We start from the raw sequence: 16,537 nt of genomic DNA, 5'->3' as shown, positions 1-16,537 counted from the left end.
TAGCAGAACTCTCATTTCTACTTATGTTGGTTCCTTTTCGACCACATCAGCTAGATTTTTCTCCAGCTTCAATTTCTAATAACAATATATTTCTTTTAAATTACGTATTTTGAATCACTCCTTGGAAGTGAATAGTTTTATACATTTCTGGCAGTAGGACTGATCAATAACCAAGCAGAAATACAAAAAGCAATTTATTATTTAAAAGCATCACTGCACTTATTGATTGTAGCATCAAAAGGAAACTCATACACACTCAAACATAAATACAATGACATGTGTAGTCTATTGATTACCACAGTTCGTAGGAAGATACAGTGATCCAGCAGATTTATTTTAAAAGAGAATGCCAACTTTCCTGAGGTTTGGGAATCTGCACTAAGCCTGTCACTGTAGAAAAGTTTTAAATGATTAAGAATGTTAATTTGTAAAGCTACCACACATTTATGAATCAGCTGTTGAAGACAGATCCGAAGACAGTTCAGAAATTTTGAGTTTTCATCATTAACTATTTAGTACAACTTCTGTGAGGCCATTGAAGGTGCTATCAACATATTTCATTGATATGTAAGATATAACAATTATGTTTAGTAACAAACTTGATTTTAGACCAAACAATATGAAATAATTAAAAATGAGAAGATAATTCCACATTATTTTGAAAGGCATTAGTAGGGTAACTTATCTTAACCATTTCTCATAACACAGCATGCACAATCTGTTCACACTGAGGAGACTGGATGTGATCATCTATAAGACATCTTTTTGAAATGATTATTGAGTCCATTTAAGATGCACAACTGTTCAGACAGATATTGGAACTTTCCCCACCTGACATGCAGCATCATCTTGACAAGGATACTGTAAAACAGTTGCCTCCACCGTAAATGGATAGCCATGGCCTGTTCAGTTTGTGGACAAAAGAACACAGAATATTTTAAATATATTCACTTGCAGTTCAAGCTTAAAAGTAAAAACCTTTATAAGGTTTTAAATCCTGAGAGATATTGAAGATGTTAAATTTAAATAGACAAATATTTAGATAATGACTAACAGTTTCAGTACACCATGGTGTACTCAGTAGTACGCTACTGTGTTTTGAATGCTACCAGAAGCAAAATCCAGACCACAGTGCTACACGACAACACTGCAATAAGTGGAAGAAAGAAAAAGAATACTGTTGGGATTTCAAGGAAATCAATGTTCAAATAAGTTTCTTATACTGGTGGAAAGCAGTATGTAGTACTTCCACTTTTAACTAATCAGTTAATGGAGGAAAGGACTAAGTTGTGCTCAATTCAAGGCAAGTCAAGATTAAAATCAAGATTAATCCATGCCAATATAACAAAATACCATGAAATACTTTATCAGCATCTCAGTGAAATCTATATTTTCTGGCTGGTTTAAGATTGATGTAGGTTTTCTTCATCTCATCACTTTCGGTTTTCTTCACTTCTGTATATCTTTCACCCTTTGTGCTTACTACCTGGTTGTCTATGTATCGAATCAGCTTTTTGGGAGCCTGTTAAGAAACAGACAATGCAACCATATCAATCATAAATCCAAGTCATAATGTTTGCACACTATACATGTCTCCAAAATGTATGGAGATGCAATATGAGGTTGCTTTGAGATGGGATTAAGAATAAGTCACTACAAAGTGTACTAATTTAGGTTAAAGATGAAGTGTGTTTCATGGGAGACAAGTGAATCTACCCTTTATGTCAAAGCTAAATCTCTTGCCAAGGAAGTAATTCAGCTCATTAAGGGGCAATGTAACCTCACTATCATCACAGTCTGTCTCTGCAAGTGCTATAAAAAATAGACGTGTAAAGATTTAGATTTCCAAAGATGAATAGAATTTAGATCTAAGTACAACAGATTTGTGAAAAAAATTGATTTACTAGTCACATGCAGTAAAAAAGCTGTACAACACTGTAAATAATTCCTTGTAAACTAAAACTTTCTCATCGTAGTTGATTGAGACTGCAGTAACCAGTGGAGAGGAATCAAAGGCAAGGTGAAATCAAGATTGAGATGAAGATTTCTTGTTAATTCTCTAACATCTCTGGAAAAATTTAGACTATTTTAAGAGGGCGCAGGCCTAAACCAAAACCACAAACAACACAATCTGAGTTGAAAATCAACTGTTTTGGGTAGAGATGGAAAATTCACGATATTTGGAGAGGGAGTTTATTAAGGGTACAGCAGAACGTGGTATCGGATAAGTGAAGCCCACCTAACCCCCTGGCTAAGGATGAATGGTAGAACACAAATCAAAGCAACTTGTAACTAAACCCAATACTTAGATTTCATCCTGGAGGAAAAAAAATTATCACTTGACATACAGGCTGAAGCACAAATTTAACAGATTAACCAGATGCGGAGCCGGCCAGTGGTGTAGTGGCCTTCGCACTGGAACTCGAGGTGAGTGGACCCGGATTAAAATCTGGCAGACTCTTGCACGCTTTCCATCCGTGCTGGGTTGAGCATTGAGCTAGCAACTTGGCCTCATAAAAAGAAAAATAACAGACAAATGCTAAAGAAACTGCAAGGTAGCCACCCGACGCGCCACAAAGCGCAGAAAGGAACAACAATATGTGGGAAGTCAACTTCTACAGACCAGCAGGAACTACCATCATCTTGGATGCAAACAAAATACTCCAGATGCTGGAACAGAAAAATGCTAGTAAAGCTTAGCAGGTGAAACATCTTCCAAGAGAAACAAATTAGCAGTTTAGGTTGGTTAGCCCATGTTGGTCCTGATGAAAAGTGAAACCTGATTTCTGTCTTCACACGTTTGCCTGTTAAGTATATTCAGAATTACCTTTTTTATTATATGAACTTACAGGGCAAGTTCTGTTGTATTTAAGCACTATTTCTCAGTTATCTGCAGTTCAATCTGGTTGACCTCACTGCAGTTGCAGAATTCTATCCACTTTCTCCCCAATTCCAATCCAATATCGTTTTTTTGTGTTAGATGAAATGCATTTCTTCCAGGTTGAACTGGAGTTTGCTTTGTGGTCAGATTCTTAAAACAATCCCCAGGTTGATCCTTAAGAGCAGATTTTTTTTTTTTTGCATAAGTTCAGGGCCTGAAAACTTTATCAACCATTGTTCCGGCAAAAGCAGCTACTTGTACTGATGAAAAATCAATATTACCAATCAGTTAGGCCAAGGAAGGAGCCTACATCTCCAAACAGATTTTAATTGGCCCAGATCTGGTTCTGACTGAAATGTACCGCTTATCTGTTCATTAACTCAATTTTGTTCCTTGGAAGATACTTGAATAGAGACTAACTAATTGTTTTTGTACAAGTATCAAAAAGAAACTCAATGAAGGGACGAGGCAGATACATCTTCTTTCTTCCTCACTTCCACAATCCTTAGCACCTCACTCCAGGTAAATATTGATTAATTATGTGAAGTGTGTTTGTTGTTTAACATCCTTGGACTATCACACTTTGGGTATCATACTGCCTCTTATGAAAATATTTCATTTATGTGTAATTTATTAAAATTGAACCAGTGCAAATCATTTACTCTTGATCAGTGACCCAGTTACTCTTGATCAAAAACTAATGGCAACGGAAAATCATGACGTTTAGGGCAGACACAATTCAAACCAGAATCTGCAAGTGCTACAGTGCTAAAAATCAAAATCAAATTGTTCACCATATTTTTTCCACGTGTTGCCAATCTCCATCTACTTTTCCATTTTATAATAAGTTTTTTTCCAGAATGCTAAAACTTAACAAATTATATTTCAACCTCCTTTCATCTCTGCTTTACAAAGTCATCACTCTTGCTATGCCATAGTGTCAATTTTGCTGTCACCCTCATTCTTGGATATGGGGCATAATATCCATCCACAGATGCTCCATTTAAAAATTTGTCATGTTCTGGTTTAAATTCCAATTTTTCCCCTCTAAGGAATCAAAGGGGAGGGGGTTAAGTTACTAAGTTGGGATGGCAATTCTTAATGGAATCACAAATCAACAGACACCAATGTTGAAACATTTCTCTGCTCATAAAATCAAGTTGCTTGATGTGATGTGAGTGCAGAAAAATAACAAATCTTCTGCTTCTCAAGGCCAATAAGGGGGAGGTTAAAACTCACGAGACAAATGCAAATGAAAAACAGAAAAAATTACAAAATCATGAGACCCAAGCAGCACCCAAATGAATGGAGAGTAAAATATTGTATAGCCATGGGGAAAAGGCATGAAGATGATTGGAGGGGTTCCTTCAAAGACAATGGGAATAAATGAACACTTCTTGAATAGTGAGATTTTATGAGTAGTCAGAAAATTTCCACAATGCCAAGACATTATGACTGAAGACTCCACTGCAACAATTTTACTAAACGATTTAGGCACAAGCTGAGGCAAAAGATTGACTAAAATCAAGGTGATTAAATTAGACTGTAAACAGATCTCACATGGGTAATGGAGTGTGTAAAGTTCACTATGGACAGCACTGAAAGTTAAGGTTTGTTCCATGAAACTGATCTGATGGCATTCCAAATAACTTCTTACCTCTTTAGGTGCAATAGGTTTGTGAGTTTTGACATCTTCCTCGTTATCCACCATCATATATCTGAAATAACATTTTAAACGGGGAATATCAGCATCTGTGTAGTGGTACAGAATTATAAAACACAATCCAGCAAATATATTTGAACATTAGGACAATTTTAATTATGTGGAGTTACATTACTAATTTAGTTAAAAATGGTTACTAAAATATAAAAATAAAGTTAGCTAATAATTTTGTTCTTGGGTTCTTCCATTCTTCCCTTAAAATCAGTTGCCAACGCCTTAAGTCCTTGAAAATTAACAGTTTCCAAATCTTTGCCTCTCTTTGAAGTCTTACCTTTAAGGATCTCCTTTTCTAAGTTTCACCAAACAAGTTTTCTGTCCTTGTATTATCAAAACAGATCTAAAGGACACTAATGACATCCCACATAATAGTGGCTAAGATAATCTACCCCTCTCAATTATTTTTAACCTAAATGCAACTCTGACATATAGTGGGCACACTAAGGGCAAGCTTGCAGGTGAGCTGTGTTGAATGGATATGGAAATTGGCAGTCTTAGTGATGCTACAGATAGATGTTCAAAAGTCTCTCCAGAGGTAATATTTGACATCAAGATGATAAATACATGGTTAAACTTCAGACATTGCAATGGCTGTGGTGCCATTGGTAGAGCTGCTGCCTCACAGCTCCAGCAACCTGGATTCAATCCTGACCTCAGGTGTTGTCTGGGTAGAATCTGTATGTTATCCCTGTGATTGGGTGGATTTCCCCCAGGCGCAAAGCTTTGAGGATTGCTAGTGTACAGCTAAGTGGTAGAATATGAGGGCAGTTGAAGAGACTAACATCTGATTATTGCATGATTAGCGTAAACGGATGCTTGACAATCTGTACAAACTCAATAGGCCGAACAGCCCAGTTCCATTCTCTGTGACTCAATCTTCTCCAATGCTCCTGCATTGTGGCTGAGTTGGTTGGGATCATTCTTGCCAAGTTCAATTAGGATCTATCCAGCCATGGTCAGAAACCAACCTGTTGGTTTCCACACCCCATCACTGCTGTCTCTCTTATGCTCTTCTTCTATTTCAGTTCCCTCAACTCAGATGATGAGACTCACTTGTATCCAACTAGTTCTCTAAATTGTCTGGCTCTTTTTTTGGGGCATATGATCAAATGATTAGAAATTTCCTCCTACGAGGCATCAGGAATTCCAAAGTCACAGTTAGGAACTTTGTTCACAGCCACTCATTCCATCCTTCTGCCCAGTACTGTCTGAAAATTAACTATTGTATTACAACCTCAATGTCACATTTTATTTGAAGAGTTTTGGACCATCTATATGTGGTGTCTCTAAGCCCATTTCCATCTCACCACACCTGCAAGACACTTGCCCAAGCTTTTGTTATCCCTGTTTTTAACTATTACAATGTTCTCTTGAACGACCTTGTTCATTCTACCCTCTAATCCAGTTCTGATGAAGGCCTGAACGACTATTCCCCCTCACATACACGCTGCCTGACCTGCTGATTGCTTCCAACCTTTTCGGCTTTTGTTTGAAATTTCCATTCAGTCATTATGCATGGTGATTGCTTACGCTACGCTGGATCCCCACTATGCAGAATCTTGATTTTAAAAAATTGACCTCCCCCCCTCCACCCCCATCCAGATTTCTCCATAGTCCCATACTTAACAATTTTTGATCTCCTGTAGCTCTACAGTCCTCTGAAATATCTACACCTGTTCTGTCCTATTGATCAATCCTAAACTTAACCATTGCTGTTGGTAGTTGTGTCTACAGCTCTGAAATCTCTTCCCTAACATTTTCTGCCTTTACTTCCCTTTCATTCTTTAAAACACTTTAAAAAGTATTTTTCTATTCATTAACCAAATTTATAGTCATCCGCCTAATATATCATGTTGCTTGATATCAAATTTACAGGTAGTTTGAATGCATTGCATAGAATGAGCTGTAGTAAAATAATCAGACTTTAACAACAACTCCATCAATGAATTTGGGAGTGATATCATCAAGAGTTGAAGTAAAACTGAGCATGTTATATCATACAAACAAACATCCGAGGTTCACTTGTTTCTGTTAATTCACATTTGTTTTATGTAGGGAACTAAACTCTCATGTATTTTAATTAATAAAATACAAGAAATATATAGAAGCTTCTCTGGCTTAACATTTTAAGTGTTGATGCTCCAAGTCCCTCCATTATTAGCTTTTGTGTAAGGGTCTATAACAAAAGACGTATCTTTCTTCCTTGACGTATTGTTGGACCACCTACATTTTGTATATCCTCTGATTTAACTTGTTCATTTCAAAGTTGTCTCACATTATCCTACTGGTCCTCGGAGACCAAAAACCCTTGGGAAGTATTGTTGGTGCTGTGGATAGAATGTTTATCTGCAAGGAATTATATAGTATCGTTGGTAGCTGTGTGGAACGAGCTTCCAGCAGAAGTGGTTGAGGCAGGTTCGATGTTGTCGTTTAAAGTTAAATTGGATAGATATATGGACAGGAAAGGAATGGAGGGTTATGGGCTGAGTGCGGGTCGGTGGAACTAGGTGAGAGTAAGAGCTTGGCATGGACTAGAAGGGCCGAGATGGCCTGTTTCCGTGCTGTAATTGTTATATGGTTATTACATAAGGCACACAAATGACTGTTTGGCTTAACTAGATTTTACATCTGAAAGTATCTACATTAACTCCTGTTCTTTCAAGCTTCATTCTCCAGAATAGATAAACCATTTTTGTCATCTGCCCAGTCCAAAAAGAAATTCATGCTTTCAGTGGACAATACTCACTTTTCCAAGATGCTGGCTTTAATCTTCTTATCTGTTTTTGGTTGTTTTTCCTGAAAAAAAGAGAAAAACTGTTCTCAAAGCAAATAGCAGTAATGCACCATGGAATCCACTGTACATTAAGACTGTACTTGCTACATCCACAATTCTACATACAATTTTATATTCACACTGTTACTTTTAGACAGGCTCACAGTTAACTGATAAATTGAGATCAATAGTTCCTGCCCTCATGAGGTTCCAAGCATTTTTAAACTAGTGAATTAGTTTATTACCAGGGTAGAGTGAAAAGCTCGTTTTGCTTGTCATCCATAAAGATCATGTCATTACAACAGTGCCTTGAAATAGTGTTCAGAAAAACAGTAACAGAATGCAAAATAAAGTGTCACAGAGAAAGCACAGTGCAAGCAGACATTCAGGAGCAAGTTTATAACAAGGTAGATTGGGAAGTCAAAAATCCATCTAGCTGATTGTTCAATAGTCTGGTAACAGCATGATGAAAGCTATCTTTGGACCTAGTGATGTGCTTTCAGGCTTTTGAATCCTCAGCACAAATTGGGGTCAGGGTGGGGGGTGGTTAGAACAGAGGATGCCTGGGCTGTGTGGGGTCTTTAATTATGCTGGCTGGTTTACCAAGGCAGAGAGAAAAATAGGAAGAGTCCATGCAAGAGCTGGTTTCTGTGATGTGCTGAGCTGTGTCCACAAATCTCTGCCGTTTCTTGCAGAATCAGGCAGAGCAGGTACCTTACAAGGTGTTATGCATCCATATAAGGTGCTTTCTATGGTGCATCAATAAAGATTGGTAATGATCAAAGGGGACGCGCTAAATTTTCCCAACCTAGTGAGCTTTCTGGTCCACGGTATCTATGCGGTTGGACCAGAACAGGCTACTGGTGTTGTTCACGCTTGAAGCTGCCAGTTCTCTCCATCTCAGGACCATTGTTGTAAAACAGGAGCCTGTGCATCGTCCTCCCTTCCTGAAGTCATTGACTGGATGTTTTTTGCTGACATTGAGGGAAAGGTTGTTGTTATGACACTATGCCACTAAACTCCTTCGTGTGTTCTGACTCATCGTTATTTGAGAGTCAGCCCCACTGCCCATTTGTTGCTTACTGGGCGATTTGCATCACTTGGGCAATACACAATGCAATCCTGTGTATCAAGCAAGAGGAGCCACTTGGACAGGTTTCAAGCTTGAATGAGCAAACACTGACGTATAATGAAACACAGTGCATCCTAACAAGGAATCCAGGTTTAGATTCAATTAATGTAAACTGAATGAAATCTCTTCTCTACAGGCCCACCCCCAACTCTGGTAGCAACAGAAGTTCAATAAACACAAATGGTGGAGGAACTCAGTAGATCAGCCAGCACTTATGGAGGGGAATAATTGCCCTCCATAGAAGCTGCCTGACCTAATGAGCATCTCCAGCATTTCTGTTGGTTGCTTAAGATTTCCAGTATCAGCAGAATCTCATTTCAGTGAATGTGCTTCAGATAGTTTCATCCTACTTTTCAGTGAGTGCAACTTTCAATCATAAGGCTGCCCTACATCAATATGTTACTCTCTTATCCAACAGACTCCAGGGCATGCGGGGGTATGAAAATGCCACTTTGGTATAGAAAAGCATTTCATCAAGATTGTGTTTTTTACCCATTCAAAACATATAGATGTTGCCAGCAAGACTAGTATTTAATGCCCAACCTTATTTGCTGTACAGCTGCTGAAACAGATGCAGTTTATTCCCATACTGTCATTCAGTCGGGAGTCCCCAGGGCTATGATGCAACAACAGTGGCAATACTTATTTCCAAGTCAGCAGTATGCAGTTTAGAATGGATTCTGCAGATGGTGGTGTTGCTTGCCACCTTAGGGAGTGCTGATGAAGCAGTTTTGGCAGGTGCTGCTGTGCTTTTTGTTCAGAGGACATACAATGCAGCCACAGTGAGTTGACGGTGCAGAACAAATGTTCAGCAGATTGATCACCAAGTTAAAGCAGGCAGCCTTGTTCTGAACATTGGAGAGCTTCTGTGGTATCATCGAAGGAAATGCAAGGTATTCCAAAAAATTAACAAAGAACAATTCAGAAATGAAAAAACAGTTTTTGTAGATTTCATGAAGAACTTTGGTCCTATAGAAATTGAGGAGTCTGGGGAACTAATAGTGGAAAACAAGAAAAGACAAGTGAATTAAACATGTATTTTGCATCAGTCTTAATTATAAATGACAAGTAACATCCCAGAAATCACTATACATCGGGAATTGGAAGGGAGATGAAAACTCAGGAGATTAACAAAGACTAAGAACGTAATTTGAACAAGAGCTTATCATCTGCACTTGGAAATGTTGGAACCAAAAGACAGCTTAGCAGGGCTCCTACAAAAATTAAATGTAATCAGACAAAATTGATGTGGTTTTATGAAAGAGAAATGTCATTTGACAAATTTATTGAAGTTCTTTGAAGTAATGTGCTATGGATAATGGGAACCAATGGATAAACTAAGCACAAAATAATCTGCAAATGCTGGGGTCAAAGCAACACTCACAACACACTGGAGGAACTCAGCAGGTCAGGCAGCATCCGTGGAAAAGATCGGTTGACGTTTCGGGCCGGAACGGTCCTGACGAAGGGTTCCAGCCCGAAACGTCGACCGATCTTTTCCACGGATGCTGCCCGACCTGCTGAGTTCCTCCAGCGTGTTGTGAGTGTTGCAATGGATAAACTGTTCATTTCTGTGGCATACAACAGGTGCTATCTTATTGCATGAAGATCAAAGCACTTAGTGTAAGAGTTAACATATAATTATGGATACAAAACTAGCTAGTTAACAGGGAGTAGAGTTCACCTTGGTTTTATTCAAAGATTGCAGGGCTGTGATGTATATAGTGATGATTGGAGGGTTCACATTTCTGTGTTAGAGTGAGGGGAAGGGTCAGAAGACATTCACTAATTCCACAGGGGGAGTCACCGAGGCCATGGAGAAGCTCATTCTTGGAGGCAAAACTTACTCTGTGAAGATGCCATTTCTCTCCCATTTGCCTACTGCCTGGTTTTCTAAACCAACCTGCTCAACATCTCACTCCAGCTGGTAACATCAATATCAATGGATCCAATACCCCAGCAATAATAGGCATAGTGATTATTATGTCAGACACTGCTACAAGTCACAGCTGTGTGGTTTCTTTTACCAGACATTAATTGTGGCTTATCAGCTACGATGGGTAATAAACAATCGTAATGGACTTTACCAATGAGCTGACAAGAGACCACCAATGGGGAGTTTGCACTACATTAGTAAGTAGTGCCAGGCCTCTGTTGCTGGTTAAGGTCAGGCAGTGGTGGTAAAGGTGTGTTTGAAACAACAAATGAAAAAAAATCTTTCTGCAAAGGCTGTAACAACATTATTGTGCCATGCCCGAGTTTCAAGTATTTCATATGCTGACTACATCTGAGGGATTTTAAATGATCTGGACTGTATTTATATTATGCCCTTCACATCCAGAATTGCTCAATAAAGTAAACCAAAACTTAACACAATAGAATTTGTGGAAAATTTCCATTGAATGTGGTTTGAAGGAATTCTAACACCAGAAATCTGTCTTTTTATATAATAGTACCATTAAGACTTTGTTTTTATTAAATCCAAAGCATCATCTCCAACAGATTGCAGCATTCTGAGTACAGAATTGTTATTGCCAGAGGTGATCATTTGTAGGATTCTTATCAACAATAACAAATAATTTCCAATTTCTTTTTCACACACCTGATGGACTAACCTCTGAAATTGCAGGGTCAGGCTGCTCCACTGCCCCTTCCATTATTAACTGCACAGCATAATCCAAGTTGCCTTTGGCCACAGAAAGAGCACGGTGCATGGTAGATACACTGCAGGATGGAAACATCTCGACCAGCAGCTGGACCCCATCTTCCTTTTCATCAGAACTTTCCTAAAAAACATAACGGGCAGGGATGTTATGCACGAAGGGTCTCAATCAGAAGCTCAGGAACAGTTTGCTTCAAAATTCCATACATATTCATTCATATAGACCATAAGACACAGGAGCAGAATTAGACCATTTGACCCATTGAGTATGCTCCACCATTCAATCATGGCTGATTCTTTTTTTGCCTCCTCAGCCCCATAACCTTTGATTTAATGTCCAATCAAGAACCTATCAAGCTCTGCCTTAAATACACCCAATGACCCTACCGCCACAGCTGCCTGTGGTAATAAATTCCACAAATTCACCACCCTCTGCTAAAGAAATTTCCTTGCATCTCTGTTTTAAATAGGGGCTCCTCTACCCTGAGGCTGTGCCCTCTTGTCCTAAACTCCCCCACCATGTGAAACATCATTTCCACATCTACTCTGTCTAGGCCTTTCAACATTCGAAAGGTTTCAATGAGATTCCGCCCCCCCCCCCATCTTTCTAAATTCCAGCGAGAAAGATCCAGAGCCAATAAACATTCCTCGTTATGATAATTCTTTCATTCCTGGAATCATCCTTGTGAACCTCCTCTGAACCCTCTCCAATACCAGCACATCTTTTCTTAAATGAAGAGCCCAAAACTGTTCACAATACTCAAGGTGAGGCCTCACCAGTGCCTTATAAAGCCTAGTCATCATATCTCTGTTCTTGTATTCTAGACCCCTGGATATGAATGCGAACATTGCATTTGGCTTCCTCACTACTGACTCAACCCGCAAGTTAATCTTTAGGGTGTTCTGCACAAGGACTTCCAAGACCCTTTGCAACTCAGATTCTTGGATTTTTTTCCCCATTTAGAAAATAGCTTGTATATTTATTTCCACTACCAAAGTGCATGACCATGCATTTTCCAACATTGTATTTCATTTATTACTTTCTTGCCCATTCTCCTAATCTGTCCAAAGTCCTTCTGCAGCCCATCTGTTTCCTCAACACTATCTGCCCCTCCATCAATCTTGATATCATCTGCAAATTTGGTAACCAAGTCATAAATTCCATCATCTAAATCCTTGATACAATGCATAAAAAGCTGTCCCAACACTGACTCCGACGGAACACCATTAGTCACTGGAAGCCAACTAGAAAAGGATCCTTTTTTATTCCCACTCGTTGCCTCCTACCAATCAGCCAATGCGCTAACCATGCCTGTGATTTTCCTGTAATATCCTGGGCTCTTAACTTGGTAAGCAGCCTCACGTGTCTCACCTTATCAAAGGCCTTTTTAAAGTCCAAATATACAACATCCACTGCATCCCCTTTATCTATCCTACTTGTAATCTCCTCAAAGAATTCCAGCAGGCTCATTAGGCAAAAATTTCCCTTAAGGAAACCATGCTGACTTTGTTCTATCTTGTCCTGTATCACCAAGTACTCCTTAACCTCATCCTTAACAACTAACTGACTCCAACATCTTCCCAAGCACTTATCTACAAAATGATTTAGAGAAAAGGATGATCTGCTGCAATAGGTAATTTTGTTTTCCTCATCAGCACCATTGTAGGAGCTAGTACACCTGCAGGAAATTATCCATCCCACTGCACTAACCATGAAAAAAAAAACAGTTTAAGTGCCAAGGAACTATTGCACTCTTAGAAATGACGTCAATCACAGGGCATTAAACTGAAAACAGGTCTAGTTGAGGTTGACATATAAAATACACAGGCTTCCCCAAGGGTTCCAGCTGAGGAGTCATTATATTAGAAACTAAAAAATATATTTTGGTCTAAGAACCAAGACAATGGCTTCGATTGTCTTCAAATTTAATTGGAGGAAATTTCTGTGCCAGAGCTGATTGTGCCAAACAGAACATAATTCACAATCTTATAGAAGCATTTTCCCATATGTGATTTGTATATATTTTCTCATGTTTAGTTACTATTTTGATGTTTTATAAATCTTATGTACAGAAATGATTCAAGAAAATAGCAAAGATTTTTGTTATATAAAGTTGTGTTAACTGCCATATTCTTGATGATTAAATTACCTTAAACTATGGAAAGAAATTCACACAATTTTAATAATTCTTCAGGAAAAAAAGGACTTTATTGCAGTTCAATTAAAATTATGGGAAGTTCTTTTCAATAGATTTCAATACACTCAGAGTATTGGTGGTGCTGGATGAGTAATTTCCCCGATTATTAGAATTCTAACACAGTTAATTCACTGATGTTTTTTTGATACACTGGAATACTAATTCCAGTGGTGCCTGTGTTAAAATAGAGTGAGGAAAACCAGGCCTAGCATGTGAAAATGAGCGCAAGAATCAGCAGCCAGCAAAACATTTGTTGAATTATCAGAATTTCTAATTTTCCTGGCAAAATTCATTTTAAAATTCAAGGAAACAAGAAACTAACACAAATCCCACATTTGTTTTCAGGAGATTCAGTACTAAAAACTATGTAATTTACAAACTGGGAGATTGTAAATTATAAACAGTTTGTCAAAATCAGTTCTAGAACTGAACATTTTTCCACTAAACCACACTTACACTATATTTTTAACTGATGAAAATGATAAAAGCTGCAGATACCATTAATCTGAAATAAAACCACAGAATACTAGAAACACACAAGCAACTGCAGCTTTACAGATTTTCATTTGCCGCTGAATTCAATGGCACTTCTTTTTCCAAATGCCTACCTTGCCCTTTCTCCAAACTGATTTCAGTCCGACTTGTTTTCCTTGTTCACTCTTAGCATTTCCCTTTTTGACCCTATGCGTAATCCTCCCACCCCATTCTCTCTACCACTTCAAACTTTACTCCCCTTCACAGATGTGACAAACCAAGCTGAGCTTTGGGCATACATAAATACTGATAACTACATGGCTATTGTTTGCTGCTGACACGTTTATTCCAACTTACTTCTGGAAGCCTTCCTTTTTTTCCCCTCCAAATCTTAAACATATATAAAACTGCTGGCTTCCAACTGAGCAATGCCTCGAGTTTGTTAGCTTCATTTTAAATCCCGCCAAGACCCCATTCCTTCCATCTTCACATCTTACAAATTTCTGAGATCTACAAGAGAATCCAATTCTGGCTGTTCCACTTATGGAATAAAGTCAGTGACAACCTTATCCTTATATGAAAGGAGCAGGCTAAAGTTTAAAAATTTGGCAAAACCACCCAACTGGAGGTGTGGTAAACAGTGTGATGAATTTTTTTTTAAATCTGCAAGGGGACATGGGCTAGCACAATTGGCAGACAAGCGTGGAAGTGTGGAGTGACATATTTAGGCAGAAGGAATAAGGAGACACAATACACATTAAAAGTTGTAAGGAATCAAGAGCTTTCAAAATTGGGCAGGTACTTGAAGAAAATTAAATTACATGACCACAGGGAAATGTGACTGAATTGCTCGCCAAGGAGTTGTGACAGTGGTAGTGTGCTGAAATACCCACTTGTATGAGCCAGTAATTTTTTGATACCTTGCATTAAACTTATTTTCCATTTCTCTGTTCCCAGTTCCATTCTTTAAAAGAGCCCTTGCATCTTTGACCAAGCATTTGATTGAGTAATTTAAATCTCCTCATATGACTTAGTCAAATGTTTCATCGCTGTCCTCCAAAACAACCAAGGAAATTTTATTGCAAGTTAAGGACACTATACAAATACAACCTGCTACTTTTCCTCCAACATTTAACACCATCATTCCTACAGTCCACATCGAAAAGGTACAGAACCTAGGCCTCTGTACTTTCCTCTACAACTGGATCCTTGACTTCCTAACCAGAAGACCACAGTCTGTGTGGATTGGAAATAACATTTCCACCTAACAATCAACACTGGCTCCCCTCAGGGATATGCTCTGCTCTGCTCTCTCTACATCCAGGACTGTGTGGCTAGGCATAGCTCAAATGTCATCTATAAATTTGCTGATGATACAACCATCATAGGCAGAATTTCAGGTTGTGACAAAAGGGCGTACCAAGGTGAGGTATACCAGTTAGTTGAGTGGTGTCGCAGCAACAACCTTGCACTCACCGTCAACAAGACCAAAGAGCTGATTGTGGACTTCAGAAAGGGGAAAACGAGGGAACACAAACCAATCCTCACAGGGGGATCAGAACTGGAGAGAGTGAGCAATTTCAAGTTCCTGGGTCCGAGGACCTAATCTGGACCAGGTCTCAACATATTGATACAGCTGTAAAGAAGGCAAGGCAGTAGCTATACTTCATTAGGAGTTTGAGGAGATTTGGTTTTACTCAAAAACTTCTACAAATGTACCATGGAGAGAATTCTTACCAGCTGCATCACCATCTGGTATGGTGGGGGGGTAGGGGGGCTACTGCACAAGATCAAAGTAAGCTGCTGAAACTTGTAAAATTAGTCAGCTCCATCATAGGTACTAGCCTCTGTAGTACCCAAGACATTTTTTAGGAGCAGTGCTTTAGGAAGGTGGCATCTATCATTAGGGATCCTCACCAATCAGGACAGGCCCTCTCACTGTTACCATCAGGAAGGAGGTACAGAAGCTTGAAGGCACACACTCAGCAATTCAGAAGCAGCAACCGAGAGAGTGGTGGATGTATGGAATGCTCTGCCCCAGAAGGCTGTGGAGGCCAAGTCTCTGGATGCTTTCAAGAAAGAGATGGATAGAGCTCTTAAAGATGGCGGAATCAAAGGTTATGGGGATAAGGCAGGAATTGGATACTGATTGTGGATGATCAGCCATGATCACAGTGAATGGCGGTGATGGCTCGAAGGGCTGAATGGCCTACTCCTGCACCTATTGTCTATTGTTTCTTCCCCTCTGCTATCCGTTTTCTAAATGGACAATGAACCCATGAACACTACTTACTTTATTATTTGTTTCTTGCACTATTTATTTTAACAATTATTTAATTAATATATATATATTTACCATAATTCAGTTTTCTTTCTCTATATTTATCATGTATTCCATTGTACTGCTGCTGTAAAGTTAACAAATTTCACGATGTCTGCCGGTGATTTTAAACCTGATTCTGACATTATCCCATCAACAGGTGGAGCTATTGCACAATAAATTCAACTTGTCACAGGGATTCATTCAAAAATGTTTAATGACATTTCCAGTGCACAAGTGTAAAGGCGAACAAAATAATTGTTAGTCCAGATCTGATGCAGCATATAAAAAACACACTAAGATTAAGATCTCAATAATTTAATTTAACAATAAATATAAATACGTAAGGTAGCTTATATATACATAGACTGATTAAT

General features: G+C 38.7%; 1 protein-coding gene across 4 annotated transcripts in view; it reads right to left on the bottom strand.

The window, feature by feature from the left end:
• Positions 1-16,537, bottom strand: part of cuedc2 (CUE domain containing 2) — a 54,942-nt gene that overhangs the window by 8,979 nt on the left and 29,426 nt on the right. Inside the window, exons 6-10 of one of the 4 annotated variants that reach the window (XM_072282514.1) lie at positions 11,122-11,292; positions 7,348-7,397; positions 4,539-4,599; positions 1,354-1,522; positions 869-902 (exon numbers count right to left, since the gene is read on the bottom strand). In XM_072282514.1, the coding sequence (XP_072138615.1) occupies positions 1,376-1,522; positions 4,539-4,599; positions 7,348-7,397; positions 11,122-11,292 (429 nt within the window). In that variant the 3' untranslated portion in view covers positions 869-902; positions 1,354-1,375. Of the gene's footprint in view, positions 1-215; positions 1,523-4,538; positions 4,600-7,347; positions 7,398-11,121; positions 11,293-16,537 lie in introns of those variants that run through there. The other 3 variants (XR_011889630.1, XM_072282512.1, XM_072282513.1) reach the window with 3 other exon arrangements.

Source organism: Mobula birostris, chromosome 18 (genome assembly GCF_030028105.1).
Source record: "Mobula birostris isolate sMobBir1 chromosome 18, sMobBir1.hap1, whole genome shotgun sequence".
Classification (NCBI taxonomy): Eukaryota; Metazoa; Chordata; class Chondrichthyes; order Myliobatiformes; family Myliobatidae; genus Mobula; species Mobula birostris.
This window is presented reverse-complemented; position numbering and strand designations above follow the sequence as displayed.